Source organism: Salvelinus alpinus, chromosome 30, assembly GCF_045679555.1.
Source record: "Salvelinus alpinus chromosome 30, SLU_Salpinus.1, whole genome shotgun sequence".
In the NCBI taxonomy this organism is placed as follows: domain Eukaryota; kingdom Metazoa; phylum Chordata; class Actinopteri; order Salmoniformes; family Salmonidae; genus Salvelinus; species Salvelinus alpinus.
This window is the reverse complement of record NC_092115.1, coordinates 43,319,203-43,333,993: the sequence shown is the minus strand read 5'-3', so window position 1 is coordinate 43,333,993 and position 14,791 is coordinate 43,319,203. Positions and strand designations below refer to the sequence as shown.

Here is a 14,791-nt window from a genome sequence, read left to right as displayed (position 1 = left end):
GGAAGCTTCTGATCGGCTAATTGACATCATTTGAGTCAATTGGAAGTGTACCTGTGGATGGATTTCAAGGCCTACCTTCAAACTCATTGCCTCTTTGCTTGACATCATGGGAAAATCTAAAGAAATCCGCCAAGACCCCAGAAAAAGAACTGTAGACCTCCACAAGTCTGGGAGCAATTTCCAAATGCCTGAAGGTACCACGTTCATCTGTACAAACAATAGTATGCAAGTATAAACACCACGGAACCACGCAGCCGTCATACAGCTCAGGAAGGAGACGAGTTCTGTCTCCTAGAGATGAACGTACTTTGGTGCGAAAAGTGCAAATCAATCCCAGAACAACAGCAAATGACCCTGTGAAGATGCTGGAGGAAACAGGTACAAAAGTATCTATATCTACAGTAAAACGAGTCCAATATCGACATAACCTGAAAGGCTGCTCAGCAAGGAAGAAGCCACTGCTCCAAAACCTGCCATAAAAAAGCCAGACTACAGTTTGCAACTGCACATGGGGACAAAGATCGTACTTTTTTGGGAAATGTCCTCTGGTCTGATGAAACAAAAATAGAACTGTTTGGCCATAATGACCAACGTTATGTTTGGAAGAAAAAGGGGGATGCTTGTAAGCTGAAGAACACCATCCCAACCGTGAAGCACAGGGGTGGCAGCATCATGTTGTGGGGGTGCTTTGCTGCAAGAGGGACTGGTGCACTTCACAAAATAGATGGCATCATGAGGGAGGAAAATTGTGTGGATATATTGAAGCAACTTCTCAAGACAGCCAGGAGAGCCAAGTCAAGGTATTGGAGTGGCCATCACAAAGCCCTGACCTCAATCCCATTGAACATTTGTGGGCAGAACTGAAAAAGCTTGTGCGAGCAAGGAGGCCTACAAACATGACTCCTGTCAGGAGGAATGGTCCAAAATTCACCCAGCTTATTGTGGGAAGCTTGCAGAAGGCTACCCGAAACATTTGACCCTAGTTAAACAATTTAAAGGCAATGCTACCAAATACTAATTGAGGGTATGTAAACTACTGACCCACTGGGAATGTGATGAAAGAAATAAAAGCTGAAATAAATCCTCTCTATTATTCTAACATTTCACAGTCTTAAAATAAAGTGAACGTAACTGACCTAAGACAGGGAATTTTTTTATACGATTAAATGTCAGGAATTGTGAAAAACTGAGTTTTTAAATGTATTTGGCTAAGATGTATGTAAACTTCTGACTTCAACTGTACATATATATATACAGTTGAAGTTGGAAGTTTACATACACCTTGTGATTTGGTCACACCTAATGTTTTTGCTATCTTTCTCATGGGTTTGTTTTGAGTTTGCAGCCTAATGATGGCTCCCTTCAATGGCAGCTCTTTGGACTTCATATTGAGGGTTAAATGCAACAGATTCCAAATGCCACACTTAATCAACTCGAGACCTTTTATCTGCATACTTGTAAATTACCTAATGAGGGGATAACACACACCTGGCCATGGAACAGCTGAGCAGCCAATTGTCCAATTACTTTTGGTCCCTTAGAAAGGGGACCACATGTAAAAAGTGCTGTAATTCCTACACAGTCCACCCGATTTGGATGTAAATACCAACAAATTATTCATAATTTAATTTCAACTCCAATATGCTGTGGTAGACAGCTAAAATAATAATTTGGTCAATGTCCAAATATTTATGGACATGACTGCATATTTCAGATAATTCAAAGTATCCACCCTTTGCCTTGACAGCTCTGCACACACTTGGCACTCTCTCAACCAGGTTCATGAGGAATGATTTTCCAACAGCCTTGAAGGAGTTCCCACATATGCTGAGCACTTGTTGGCAGCTTTTCCTTCACTCTGTGGTCTAACTCATCCCAAACCATCTCAATTGGGTTGAGGTCAGGTGATTGTGGAGGCCAGGTCTTCTGATGCAGCACTCCATAACTCTCCTTCTTGGTCAAATAGCCCTTACACAGCCTGGAGGTGTGTTTTGGGTCATTGTCCCGTTGAAAAACAATGATAGTCCCACTAAGTGCAAACCAGATGGGATGGCATATCGCTGCAGAATGCCGTGGTAGCCATGCTGGTTAAGTGTGCCTTGAATTCTAAATAAATCACAGACAGTGTCACCAGCAAAGCACCCCCACATTTCCTCCTCCATGCTTCACGGTGGGAACCACACATGCGGAGATCATCCGTTCACCTAATCTGCGTCTCACAAAGACATGGCGATTGGAACCAAAAATCTCAAATTTGGACTCATCAGACCAAAAGACAGATTCCCACCGGTCTAATGTCCATTGCTCGTGTTTCTTGGCCCAAGCAAGTCTATTCTTCTTATTGGTGGTCTTTAGTAGTTGTTTATTTGCAGTAATTCGACCATGAAGGCCTGATTCTCCTCTGAACAGTTGATGATGATATGTGTCTGTTACTTGAACTCTGTGAAGCATTTATTTGGGCTAAAATTTCTGAGGCTGGTAACTCTAATGAACTTATCCTCTGCAGCAGAGGTAAGTCTGGGTCTTCTTTCCCTGTGGCAGTCACCATGAGAGCAAGTTTCATCATAGCACTTGAGCTTATTTGAGCTGTTCTTCCCATAATATAACTTGGTATTTTACCAGACAGCCCGATCGTCTGTATACCAGCCCTACCTTGTCACAACAACTGATCGGCTCAAACGCAATAAGGAAATAAATTCCACAAATTAACTTAAGGCGCACCTGTTAATTGAAATGCATTCCAGGTGAGTATCTCATGAAGCTATTTGAGAGAATTCCAAGTGTGCAAAGCTGTCATCAAGGCAAAGGGTGGCTACTTTGAAGAATCTCAAATATATTTTGATTTGTAAAACACTTTATTGGTTATTACATGATTCCATATAAGTTATTTCATAGTTTTGATGGTTTCACTGTTATTCTGCAATGTAGAAAATAGTCAAAAATAAAGAAAAACCCTGGAATGAGAAGGTGCGTCCAAATTATTGACTGGCACTGTACGTTGAAACAGAAATCAAAATACTAAAGTAGAACAAAAACATTTTAAACTGAGATAAACCTTAACACTTGAACATGAACATTTCTGTTCCAAAATATTGAAAGCTTTTACTATTGGCTTTTATGATGTGTTTAGAAAATTGTTACGATAACCTACAAAACGTTCATGAACTCGTTTGGAGGTAAGAAGATTAAAACATTGTGAAAACCATAGGAAACTATCCCTTTAAATCGTCGGTGGGAGAGAAATGGAGGTTACCTCCGTCTTCCACCGAACGCTTCTGGCCCCCATAGCCATACATGGAGGGGTCTACAATCTGCTCATTCCCCATCTTTGCTGCCATCTGAAAGGTGAGGAAAATAATAGTTACTTAACAGATTTTCTATACAACAGTTCATCCATTCATTGTATCCATTGTTGCATCACACGTAAATGGCTAATTGGATTACATTTTCCCAAATTGATAGTGCTATGACCACATTACATTTTAGTCACATACGGGCGCAATTAGGGTTAAATGGATACTTCAGGATTTTGGCAATGTACCTTTATCTACTTCCCCCAGAGTCAGATGAACTCGTGGATATCATTTTTACGACTCCGTGTCTAGTATGAAGGAAGTTAGAGGTAGTTTCGCGATCGAACGCAAACTAGTAGATATCAGTCATTGCTCTAATGCTAGTTAGCATTTGTTCTTGAAACTCCCTCTAATTTTTCTTACTGGACACGTTTTATTTTTTACTTTCGACCAATCGATTATATAAATACACCATGACAGCGCAATACACAAGGGGTGGAACAGTGGCAAAGGTACCCACAGGACAAACAGAATAATATTAGTCTGAGGAGAGATTAAATAGCATTAATACAACAAAAATAATTCTAAACACACCTTTAGTTTACAAAGTTAAACAGATGTATTTTTTCTTCATAATAAGCAGGAGTAATATTCTTAGATCAGAATGACAGCAGACTGTACTTCTATCCATGTCACTAAAGACTAACAGAAACAAAAGACAAATTTAACTAGAATGGCTTATCTTTTTTTAATCAAATAAACTATATGCACTGGGCTTGTCTGATGCTTTAAGCGCACTGTTTGATGAAATAATAGAAGCACAAGCATTTCGCTACACTCGCATTAACATCTGCTAACCATGTGTATGTGACCAATATATATATATTTTAAATAATTAAGACAAGTGACTAGCGGGAGTCCAACTCAACTTATTTGATTGTGCTGGGCTCGGCTCAGACTTGCTGCACTGGGTTTTAAAAAATGACAGCGAGTGACTAAACTAGCAACCATTGTCTCGCGCTCCTCCCTGCTGCAGCGACCATCACAGAACATCAACAGTGTTTATTGAGCTGTCCGTGTTGCTGAAGCTGCAACATAATTACAGCCATTTCCGACTTTAAAGTTCTGTTACTGAAATCCCTCATTTGTTTAGGAAAAGCATTCCCGATTCCCCCAACCCTTGCTCCGTTTACGTGACCCATGCGCACATGAACAGGGCATGACCTATAGCATATCATAATCACGTCTCACATCAATAAATTGGTTATAACAAACAGATGTCTCAAGTTGAGGGAGCGTGCAATTGGTATGCTGACAGCAGGAATGTCCAACAGAGCTGTGCCAGAGAATTGAATGTTCATTTCTCTACCATAAGCCGTCACCAACATTGTTATAGAGAATTTGGCAGTACGTCCAATCGGCCGGCCTCACAACCACAGACCATGTGTAATCACGCCAGCCCAGGACCTTCACATGCAGCGTCTCTTTTGTGGGGAAAAACTAATTATGATTGGCTGGGCCTGGCTCCCCAGTGGGTGGGCTTGGCTCCTAAGTGTGTGTGTGTGTGGGGGGGGGTCTACGCCCTCCCAGCCGACCCAAGGCTGCGCCCCTGCCCAGTCATGTGAAATCCATAGATATGGGTATGATTTATTTATTTCAATTGACTGACTTTCTATGAACTGTAACTCGGGTAAAATCTTTGAAGTTGTTGCATGTTGTGTTCATAATTTTGTTCAGTATAATTTGACCGTTTAGAACAATGTAAACACTAAATAAATAAGCGTACCAGAGAGTCTGTTGTAACTTTTTTGTTAAGCCTTTATTACAGCAAAGACTCAAAGCAGTTGCATTCATTCTTGAATGCAATTTCAAAAATATAATGGTTTATTTATTGCAGGCCAGTCAAATTCATCCACACCGATCTTGACAAACCATTTCTGTATGGACCTCGCTTTGTGCACATGGGCATTGTCATGTTGAAACATGAAAGGGCTTCATACATCTGTTACCTCAAAGTTACCAAAAACGTCATTGTATACTGTAGGTAGCTTCCCTTCAACTGGAACTAAGGGGCCTAACCCGAACCATGAAAAACAGCCCCAGACCATTCATTATTCCTCCTCCACCAAACTTTACAGTTGGCAATATGCATTCGGGCAGGTAGCGTTCTCCTGGCATCCGCCAAACCCAGATTCATCCGTCGGACTGCCAGATGGTGAAGAGTGATTTATCACTCCAGAGAACGCGTTTCCACTGCTCCGGAATACAATGGCGGTGGGCATTACGCCACTCCAGCCGATGCTTGGCATTGGCCATGTAGTGTAGCAACATGGTCTAGGAAAAGGCGCCAACTGAACAGCGCACTGATGTGTTTCAGAACCGTGAACAGCGACCACTATTCAACGCAGGAGAAAGTGCATTTGATATGAAATAATATAATTGTTATTAGCGATGCACCATTGTTTTTAGGTAAAATAACCATTAACAACTTCAGCAGCACATGTCTTAAAGTGATGGACTGTGCCATCCCCACAACATATTAATCAACGCAGACAGGTGCCAATCAGACAGGTGTCTTAGAAGAAACAAAAATGGTAGATATAAAAATGATATCCACGACTTCTCCTGACTCTAGGGAAGTAGATCATGGGTCTCGTTGACAAAATCCCCAAATATGCCTGTAAGTGCCTTTGCTCAAAGGCACAACGACAGATTTTTCACCTAGTTGGCTTGGGGGATTCAAAACAGCGACCCTTTGGTTACTGGTCGTATGCTCTTAACCGCTAGGCTACCTGCCGCCCCACACGTAGGTCCCCACCTGTAGGTCAAAAGCACCATGAGAGCTAGGGCAACCATCTGCTGAATAACAACAATACCAGTGGTCTAAACCAGTGGTAACCAAATTTTATTTTTTACATGACTACAAAAAATATTAACCCAATAAAAACTATTTGTAGGAACGAGTTTTGTGCAGTAGGCCGAATACATTGTCACAGCATATTACCTGACAATATTGTTCTTCTCTGACCATATTACATTTCTGAAATCAAGCTTTGATTAAAAAAACACATCAGTTGGTGTAGCACGTGCGAGGCACAGCTGAGCATACATTTTTATTATTAGCTTTTTTATTTTACTGGACTGATGTTACCAGCTTCTGATGGTCATGGTGCTTTCAAGACAACTGGGAACTCCGATTTTTTTTTTTTTTAGATCAAATCATAACTTCAGGTCGGAAAGTCAGAGCTCTAGAAATATGCCTGATTTTCCGAGTTGGATGACCGTTAAAAACAGTTTTTCCCAGTTGGATCTAGTTCCCTCCCTGAACTTTGAGATGCCTATGTATGCCAATGCAGTTCTACCATTCTCCTTCCAAATAAATTCTTGTCAACTCTTGAGATGACTTTGAATCTTTCAGGGGCCAAGTTATCACCTCTCCATGAGTTTTGGGGCTAAAGAGCTAGTTGTTCAGCATTCTGTCAAACAACGTAATAGATGGGTCAATCAATCAAAACTAAATGTATATTTTGCATGAAGGAGCACTGTAATAACGGATTTGTCGAGATAGGCTGTCATTGTAAATAATTATTTGTTCTTAACTGACTTGCCTAGTTAAATAAAGGTTAAATGTTTTTTTATTCGTAACCTTTATGTAGCACAAACAATAGCCACGTTAGTTATAGTAGCTAGCTAGTAAAAATATGTTTTGCTCGTCCCGAAAAACACCTTTGTTTTATAAGGTAAAACATAACATAGTACTTTATTAACCTACTCCCCAATCGGGTTCCTAACTAGACACCAACCGCCGCCAAAGTGTATATCTGGTGCTTGCCAGTTACATAATGGAGCTACAAACTTTGACACAGTCTCAACAGGGGCGGGAGGGGCAATTGGATCAATGTTGTCTACCTACAACTGGGAAACAAAACGGATATCTGTTTAAAAACGAGTGGGTGGGTTTGGAACCTTTGACCACTTGTCACAGATTGTTATGGGTTTCAACCCCAGAACTTCAGTGACTGAACAACAGGTTGCATGTGGACACGTGTAGAAAACGTAGCTAGCTAGTTAGCTACCTAGCTGGATTAACGAAGTCACTTGAAGACTTTAACACGGTTAACTACATAAAAACATTATTTCCTGTCGTGCCCTGTTGTATCCAAAATGTACAAGCACGAGTATGCATTGCGAACTCGAAACTATTGTGGTTGTCAACTAGCTTAGCATGCTAGTTAGCCGGCTAGGTAACATTAGCTGACTAGCTAGTGTGTTTTTCCATGAGCGCATAGCACAAACTGGTGATGGGCGAGTTAAAATAAAAGTGTTTTCGTCGGTTAAAAGGCTTAGTTCAAAATCAATCGATTTCTTTGCGAGTGTTTATACTGTTATTACCTGTCGAGCCCGATGTAAAGCGTCGGCGAAGCCGTCAGCTTTCATTCCGGGCTGAGCCACGGAGGCCTGTCCCTGCACCAACTCCGCCATCATCATCATCATCCCCAGACTTCTCAGCTGTTGTTTGTACAATCCGCTTCCGCGTTCAGTCACGTGGAAAAGCACTGCACTGCAAGGTTGTTACCACAGCCACAAAGTCAAAAGGCTATATTAAAAGACAGTACAGTATGAAGATAGTCTAAAACTGCTTCTCCAATAGAAATCCCAGATTACACTTGTAGGCGATGTCATGGCGCGACCTTGGGTAGGAAAATGTACGCGCAGAAACACGTAATGGGGTCTAACGTTTGTCTCACGCCGAATTGCGCATGTGCAGGCAGTCAAACCAGTAACGCCTTTGATATAGTTATTTTATACAAAAACACGTCACTTTCACGAGGTTGTAGAACTAACATGTTCAACTACTGAAGACATTGGCTCGAATCTAGGTTGTGCCTTTAGAATGAGAAAATTAACAACTAAGGAAGAATGTTTCACTTCTCTAACCCCAAACAACGGCTTGGTCTGACTTGCAAAGCTTTCCAGAAAGCCTCGAACCAGATATTTCACCTGTTGTATAAACGTGAAGCATCCAGTTGGCGTTTCCACTCACTACCAAATATGGTGATGAGCGGAAGCCCAGTGGCCGGCAATGGGAGAAGGTGGATTTTGGCAGATATTCTGCAAATGTTCTCATCGATAAAACATTTGATCTCCATTCAGTTCTCTAATTCCAAAACTATAATCTGTAACAGCCAGAGTGGACTGAAGTTTGTAGATGGTGTTGTTTAGAAGGAGTACAAGAGCGAAATGAGACATTGCACACGTGTGCTTCACAGAGTAGGCGTTCCCTAATTGAAATATGCAAATATTAGCTAGAACGCGCCAATAGGATCTTCCTAGCTCGTTCTTGTCTCTGCCCACCTCTTCTCTTCTTCTGCCCACTATGATTAATTTGCTCCCATTGGAAAGTAAAGATGACTGCCGTTTTATGATCCCATAACCTATTGTGTATGTTTTTTTTGCGTTATTTTCAACTTATTTTGTACATAATGTTTTTGTCACTGTATCTTATGACCGAAAAGAGCTTCTTGATATCAGGGCAGCGATTACTCACCCCGTACTGGAGGATTTTTTCTTCTTCAACAAGTCGAATGGGAAGGATTTACTCCAGACACACGACAAGGCCCTCATCCCCGTCATTCGCAGGAGGAAAAGACAGAGGTATCGTGGACGACGGTCCGGGTGCCCTGTAAGGATCCGTTGCTGAGAGGGTAATCTACCTTTACCATCGGTCCTATTAGCCAATTTACAATCAATCAATAATAAAATAGACAAACTACGAGCACATACTGTATATATCCTACCAATGTGACATTAAAAACAATAATATATTAGGGCTGGGCAATATGATATACGATATATACGATAATACGATATATATCGTGTGACGATAGAAAAACGTCTATCATTTCATATTATGCTGTATCGTTTATTTCGTTGTGTGGCAAATTACACTCTCTTCTGCAATATTTTTAGTCAATTGGACGACGCTTTGCGTTCGTGTGGAAGGAAATGTGCAACACAATCAAACATGAGGAGAGTGAACGTGACACAAAGCACGGAGACACGGAGCTCGTACCTAAAAGAGGGGCTACTTCGGTCGCATGGACGTGGGTATGAAAAGTCTGACACGGACCAGAAAACCATCCTCTGCAAAATATGCCGCAGGCCGGTCCGACAACAGGCTCTAACACCACTAACCTCTTTTACCACCTACGCAAGAATCATGTGAAACAGTACGGAGTCTACGGATGAGACCCCAAAAAGTACAGCCGAGTGTTCAAAACAAACCCCCGACTCAGACGTTGCAAGAGGCTTTTGCCAGCGGCACAGCATATGGCAAAGAATCACGAAGATGGAAGGAGATATCTGCTGCTGTTACAACTTACATCTGCAAAGACATGGCCCCAATTTACACTGTCGAGAAATGGGGGTTTTGTGAGTTGGTGCTAACACTCGACCCAAGGCACCAAATGCAAATTGATATGTGACATGTATTAATGCCAAAATAACATGCAAAACAGGCAAGCCCCCCCCCCCCAAATAAATAAATATAAATGTATTTTAGGCCTACATTTATTTTGTTTGCAACTTTATTTGAAGTGTTTTCTAATTACCTTTTAAGATTTTATACGTAATTTTAAAAATGTTTGTCACATGCTTAATTGAACATTTGCACTAAGGTTCTAAATAAAAGGAGAAATAATCAAATATGAGTAAGTACCTTTTATTTGTTGAGTATAATTCCAAATGTAATAAGAAATAGGCCTTTACATGTGGTCATTTTATATAAACTATTTATTCGTTGAATTTACAGAAAATATGCTATATCGTGATATGTATTGTTATCGGGATATGAAATGACCTATATGGGGATATGAGATTTTGGCCATATCGCCGAGCCCTATAATATATCAAATCAAAGTTTATTTGTCACGTGCGGTGAATACAACAGGTAGACCTTACAGTGAAATGCTTACTTACAGGCTCTAACCAATAGTGCAAAAAAGATATTAGGTGAACAAAGAAATAAAACAACAGTAAAAAGACAGGCTATATACAGTAGCGAGGCTATAGAAGTAGCGAGGCTACATACAGACACCGGTTAGTCAGGCTAATTGAGGTAGTATGTACATGTAGATATGGTTAAAGTGACTATGCATATATGATGAACAGAGAATAGCAGTAGCGTAAAAGAGGGGTTGGTGGGTGGCGGGACACAATGCCTATAGCCCAGTTAGCCAATGTGCGGGAGCACTGGTTGGTCGGCACAATTGAGGTAGTATGTACATGAATGTATAGTTAAAGTGACTATGCATATATGATAAACAGAGAGTAGCAGCAGCGTAAAAAGAGGGGTTGGGGGGGGGCACACAATGCAAATAGTCCGGGCAGCCATTTGATTACCTGTTCAGGAGTCTTATGGCTTGGGGGTAAAAACTGTTGAGAAGCCTTTTTGTCCTATACTTGGCACTCCGGTACTGCTTGCCATGCGGTAGTAGAGAGAACAGTCTACGGCTGGGGTGGTTGGGGTCTTTAACAATTTTTAGGGCCTTCCTCTGACACCACCTGGTGTAGAGGTCCTGGATGGCAGGCAGCTTAGCACCAGTGATGTACTTGGCCGTACGCACTACCCTCTGTAGTGTCTTGCGGTCAGAGGCCGAGCAATTGCCGTACCAGGCAGTGATGCAACCAGTCAGGATGCTCTCGATGTTGCAGCTGTAGAACCTTTTGAGGATCTCAGGACCCATGCCAAATCTTTTTAGTTTCCTGTGGGTGAATATGCTTTGTTGTGCCCTCTTCACGACTGTCTTGGTGTGTTTGGACCATTCTAGTTTGTTGTTGATGTGGACACCAAGGAACTTGAAGCTCTCAACCTGCTCCACTACAGCCCCATCGATGAGAATGGGGGCGTGCTCGGTCCTCCTTTTCCTGTAGTCCACAATAATCTCCTTAGTCTTGGATAGGTTGCTATTCTGGCACCACCCGGCCAGGTCTCTGACTTCCTCCCTAGGCTGTCTCGTCATTGTCGGTGATCAGGCCTACCACTGTTGTGTCGTCTGCAAACTTAATGATGGTGTTGGAGTCATGCCTGGCCATGCAGTCGTGGTTGAACTGGGAGTACAGGAGGGGACTGAGCACGCACCCCTGGGGAGCTCCAGTATTGAGGATCAGCGTGGCATATGTGTTGCTACCTACCCTCACCACCTGGGGGCGGCCCGTCAGGAAGTCCAGGATCCAGTTGCAGAGGGAATTGTTTAGTCCCAGGATCCTTAGCTTAGTGGTGAGCATTGAGGGTACTATGGTGTTGAACGCTGGGCTGTAGTCAATGAATAGCATTCTCACATAAGTGTTCCTTTTGTCCAGGTGGGAAAGGGCAGTGTGGAGTGCAATAGAAATTGCATCATCTGTGGATCTGTTGGGGCGGTATGCAAATTGGAGTGGGTCTAGGGTTTCTGGGATAATGGTGTTGATGTGAGCCATGACCAACCTTTCAAAGCACATCATGGCTACGGACGTGAGTGCTACGGGTCTGTAGTCATTTAGGCAAGTTGCTTTTGTGTTCTTGGGCACAGGGACTATGGTGGTCTGCTTCAAACATGTTGGTATAACAGACTCAATCAGGGACATGTTGAAAATGTCAGTGAAGACACCTGCCAGTTGGTCAGCACATGCCCGGAGCACACGTCCTGGTAATCCGTCTGGCCGCGCAGCCTTGTGTATGTTGACCCGTTTAAAGGTCTTACTCATGTCGGCTACGGAGAGCGTGATCACACAGTTGTCCAGAACGGCTGGTGCTGTCATGCTTGTTTCAGTGTTACTTGCCTTTAAGTGAGCACATAAGTTATTTAGCTCGTCTGGTATGTTTGTGTCACTGGATGAACGTACTTTGGTGCGAAAAGTGAAAATCAATCCCAGAACAACAGTAAAGGACCTTTGGAAGATGCTGGAGGAAACAGGTACAAAAGTATCTATATCCACAGTAAAACGAGTCCTATATCGACATAACCTGAAAGGCCGCTCAGCAAGGAAGAAGCCACTGCCTCAAAACCACCATAAAACGCCAGACTACGGTTTGCAACTGCACATGGGGACAAAGATCGTACATGGGGATCAAAGATTGGAGAAATGTCCTCTGGTCTGATGAAACAAAAATAGAACTGTTTGGCCATAATGACCATCGTTATGTTTGGAGGAAAAAGGGGGAGGCTTGCAAGCCGAAGAACACCATCCCAACCGTGAAGCACGGGGGTGGCAGCGTCATGTTGTGGGGGTGCTTTGCTGCAGGAGGGACAGGTGCACTTCACAAAATAGATGGCATCATAAGGGAGGAAAATTGTGTCGATATATTGAAGCAACTTCTCAAGACAGCCAGGAGAGCCAAGTCAAGGTATTGGAGTGGCCATCACAAAGCCCTGACCTCAATCCCATTGAACGTTTGTGGGCAGAACTGAAAAAGCTTGTGTAAGCAAGGAGGACTACAAACCTGACTCCTGTCAAAGGAGGAATGGGCCAAAATTCACCCAACTCATTGTTGGAAGCTTGCGGAAGGCTACCCGAAACGTTTGACCCAAGTTAAACAATTTAAAGGCAATGTTACCAAATACTAATTGAGTGTATGTAAACTTCTGACCCACTGGGAATGTGATGAAAGAAATAAAAGCTGAAAAAAATCCTTCTCTCTACTATTATTCTGACATTTCACATTCTTAAAATAAAGTGGTGATCCTAACTGACCTAAGACAGCAGAGTTTTACTTGGATTAAATGTCAGGAATTGTGAAAAACTGAGTTTAAATGTATTTGGCTAAGGTGTATGTAAACTTCCGACTTCAACTGTATATATACACTATCAGTCAAAAGTACTCATTCCAGGGTTTTCTATATTTTTACTATTTTCTACTTAGGAGATAAGAGTGAAGACATCAAAACTATTAAATAACACATATCATGTAGTAACCAAAAAACTATTTAACAAATCAAAATATTTGAGATTCTTCAATGTATCCACCCTTTGCCTTGATGACAGCATTGCACACTCTTGGCATTCTCTCAACCAGCTTCATAGTCACCTGAAATGCATTTCAATCAACAGGTGTGCCTTGTTAAAAGTTAATTTGTGGAATTTCTTTCTTTCTTAATGCGTTTGAGCCAATCAGTGCTGTTGTGACATGGTAGGGGTGGTATACAGAAGATAACCCTATTTGGTATAAGACCATGTCCAGATTATGGCAAGAACTGCTCAAAAAAGCAAAGACAAATGACAATCCATCATTACTTTAAGACATGAAGGTCAGTCAATACGGAACATTTCAAGAGCTTTGAAAGTTTCTTCAAGTGCAGTTGCAAAAACCACCAAGTGCTATGATGAAACTGGCTCTCATGAGGACCGCCACAGGAAAGGAAGACACAGAGTTACCTCTGCTGCAGAGGATAAGTTCATTAGAGTTACCAGCCTCAGAAATTGCAGCCCAAATAAATGCTTCACAGAGTTCAATTTACAGACACTTCTCAACATCAACTGTTCAGATGAAACTGTGTGAATCAGGCCTTCGTGGTCGAATTGCTGTAAGGAAACCACTACTAAAGGACACCAATAAGAAGAGACTTGCCTGGGCCAAGAAACACGAGCAATGAACATTAGACCAGTGGAAATCTGTCCTTTGGTCTGATGAGTCCAAATTTGACATTTTTGGTTCCAACTACTGTGTCTTTGTGAGACGCAGAGTACAGTGGTTCCTCGATTAAATGTTTTGAGATTATGCTGCTGGATTTAGAGGTAATTTGTGGTTTAGTACGTTACCCTGCATCACTGCCTCATTGCTCAAGACCACCGCAAGGGGGAGTTAGAGCACTGATTACGCTTTGGGTACCAAGGCCTAATGTGTCTCTACCTGACAATGAATGGGCGATATAAACCAAATAGAAACGGATAATTATGCACGACTTCAAAATTGAATTTCAATTAACTGAATGATGAGGATGAAGAAGGTGATTGAATTCATTTAGAATCCTCTAAATGTATTTATTGACAGAGAGCCATATAGATTGCAAAATAGTTGGGAAGAGATTTTCGATGGCACATGGTTTATGAATTGACACGCAATTTTCTGTTCCTCCTGAAAGCGCTAACAGTCAAATGCATTATTCTCTCCGTCACCCACACACACTTTAAACATTTGGATAATAAAACATTCAAAGGCTGACGTCAGTTGATTTTATGCATTCATTAATTAAATCGCTTGGGCCTATTTGGGCCTATTTATATAATGAATTCTGGGGGGCAGAAATTAAATATTAATGATTACAACCGCTCACTTGCGGTTATTTGAAAATGAAATAATCTCCAAAATATCGTTATTTTTTAAAACAAGGACTTAAACAAGGAAAATTCGATTGTGAACTCTGCAAACAACGTTTCCAGTCTGAGAAGGAGAATGGTAAATGACTGTAATTTATACATTCATTCAATACATTGGAACACAAAATAAGCCATCTATCCAT

General features: G+C 41.7%; 1 protein-coding gene and 1 long non-coding RNA gene across 4 annotated transcripts in view; one reads left to right on the top strand and one right to left on the bottom strand.

Moving 5' to 3' along the window:
* The window catches only part of LOC139560217 (far upstream element-binding protein 3-like), a 62,051-nt gene extending 53,733 nt beyond the window's left edge, over positions 1-8,318 (bottom strand). For all 3 annotated transcript variants that reach the window (XM_071376782.1, XM_071376783.1, XM_071376784.1), the window contains exons 1-2: positions 7,686-8,318; positions 3,254-3,338 (exon numbers count right to left, since the gene is read on the bottom strand). In XM_071376782.1, the coding sequence (XP_071232883.1) occupies positions 3,254-3,338; positions 7,686-7,787 (187 nt within the window). In that variant the 5' untranslated portion in view covers positions 7,788-8,318. The remainder of the gene's footprint in view (positions 1-3,253; positions 3,339-7,685) is intronic.
* A 345-nt stretch (positions 8,319-8,663) lies between these two features.
* On the top strand, positions 8,664-9,839 carry LOC139559821 (uncharacterized). Its single transcript, XR_011671828.1, has 2 exons — positions 8,664-8,998; positions 9,264-9,839. It is a non-coding gene; the product is annotated as an uncharacterized lncRNA (long non-coding RNA).
* The last annotated feature ends 4,952 nt before the right edge of the window (positions 9,840-14,791 follow it).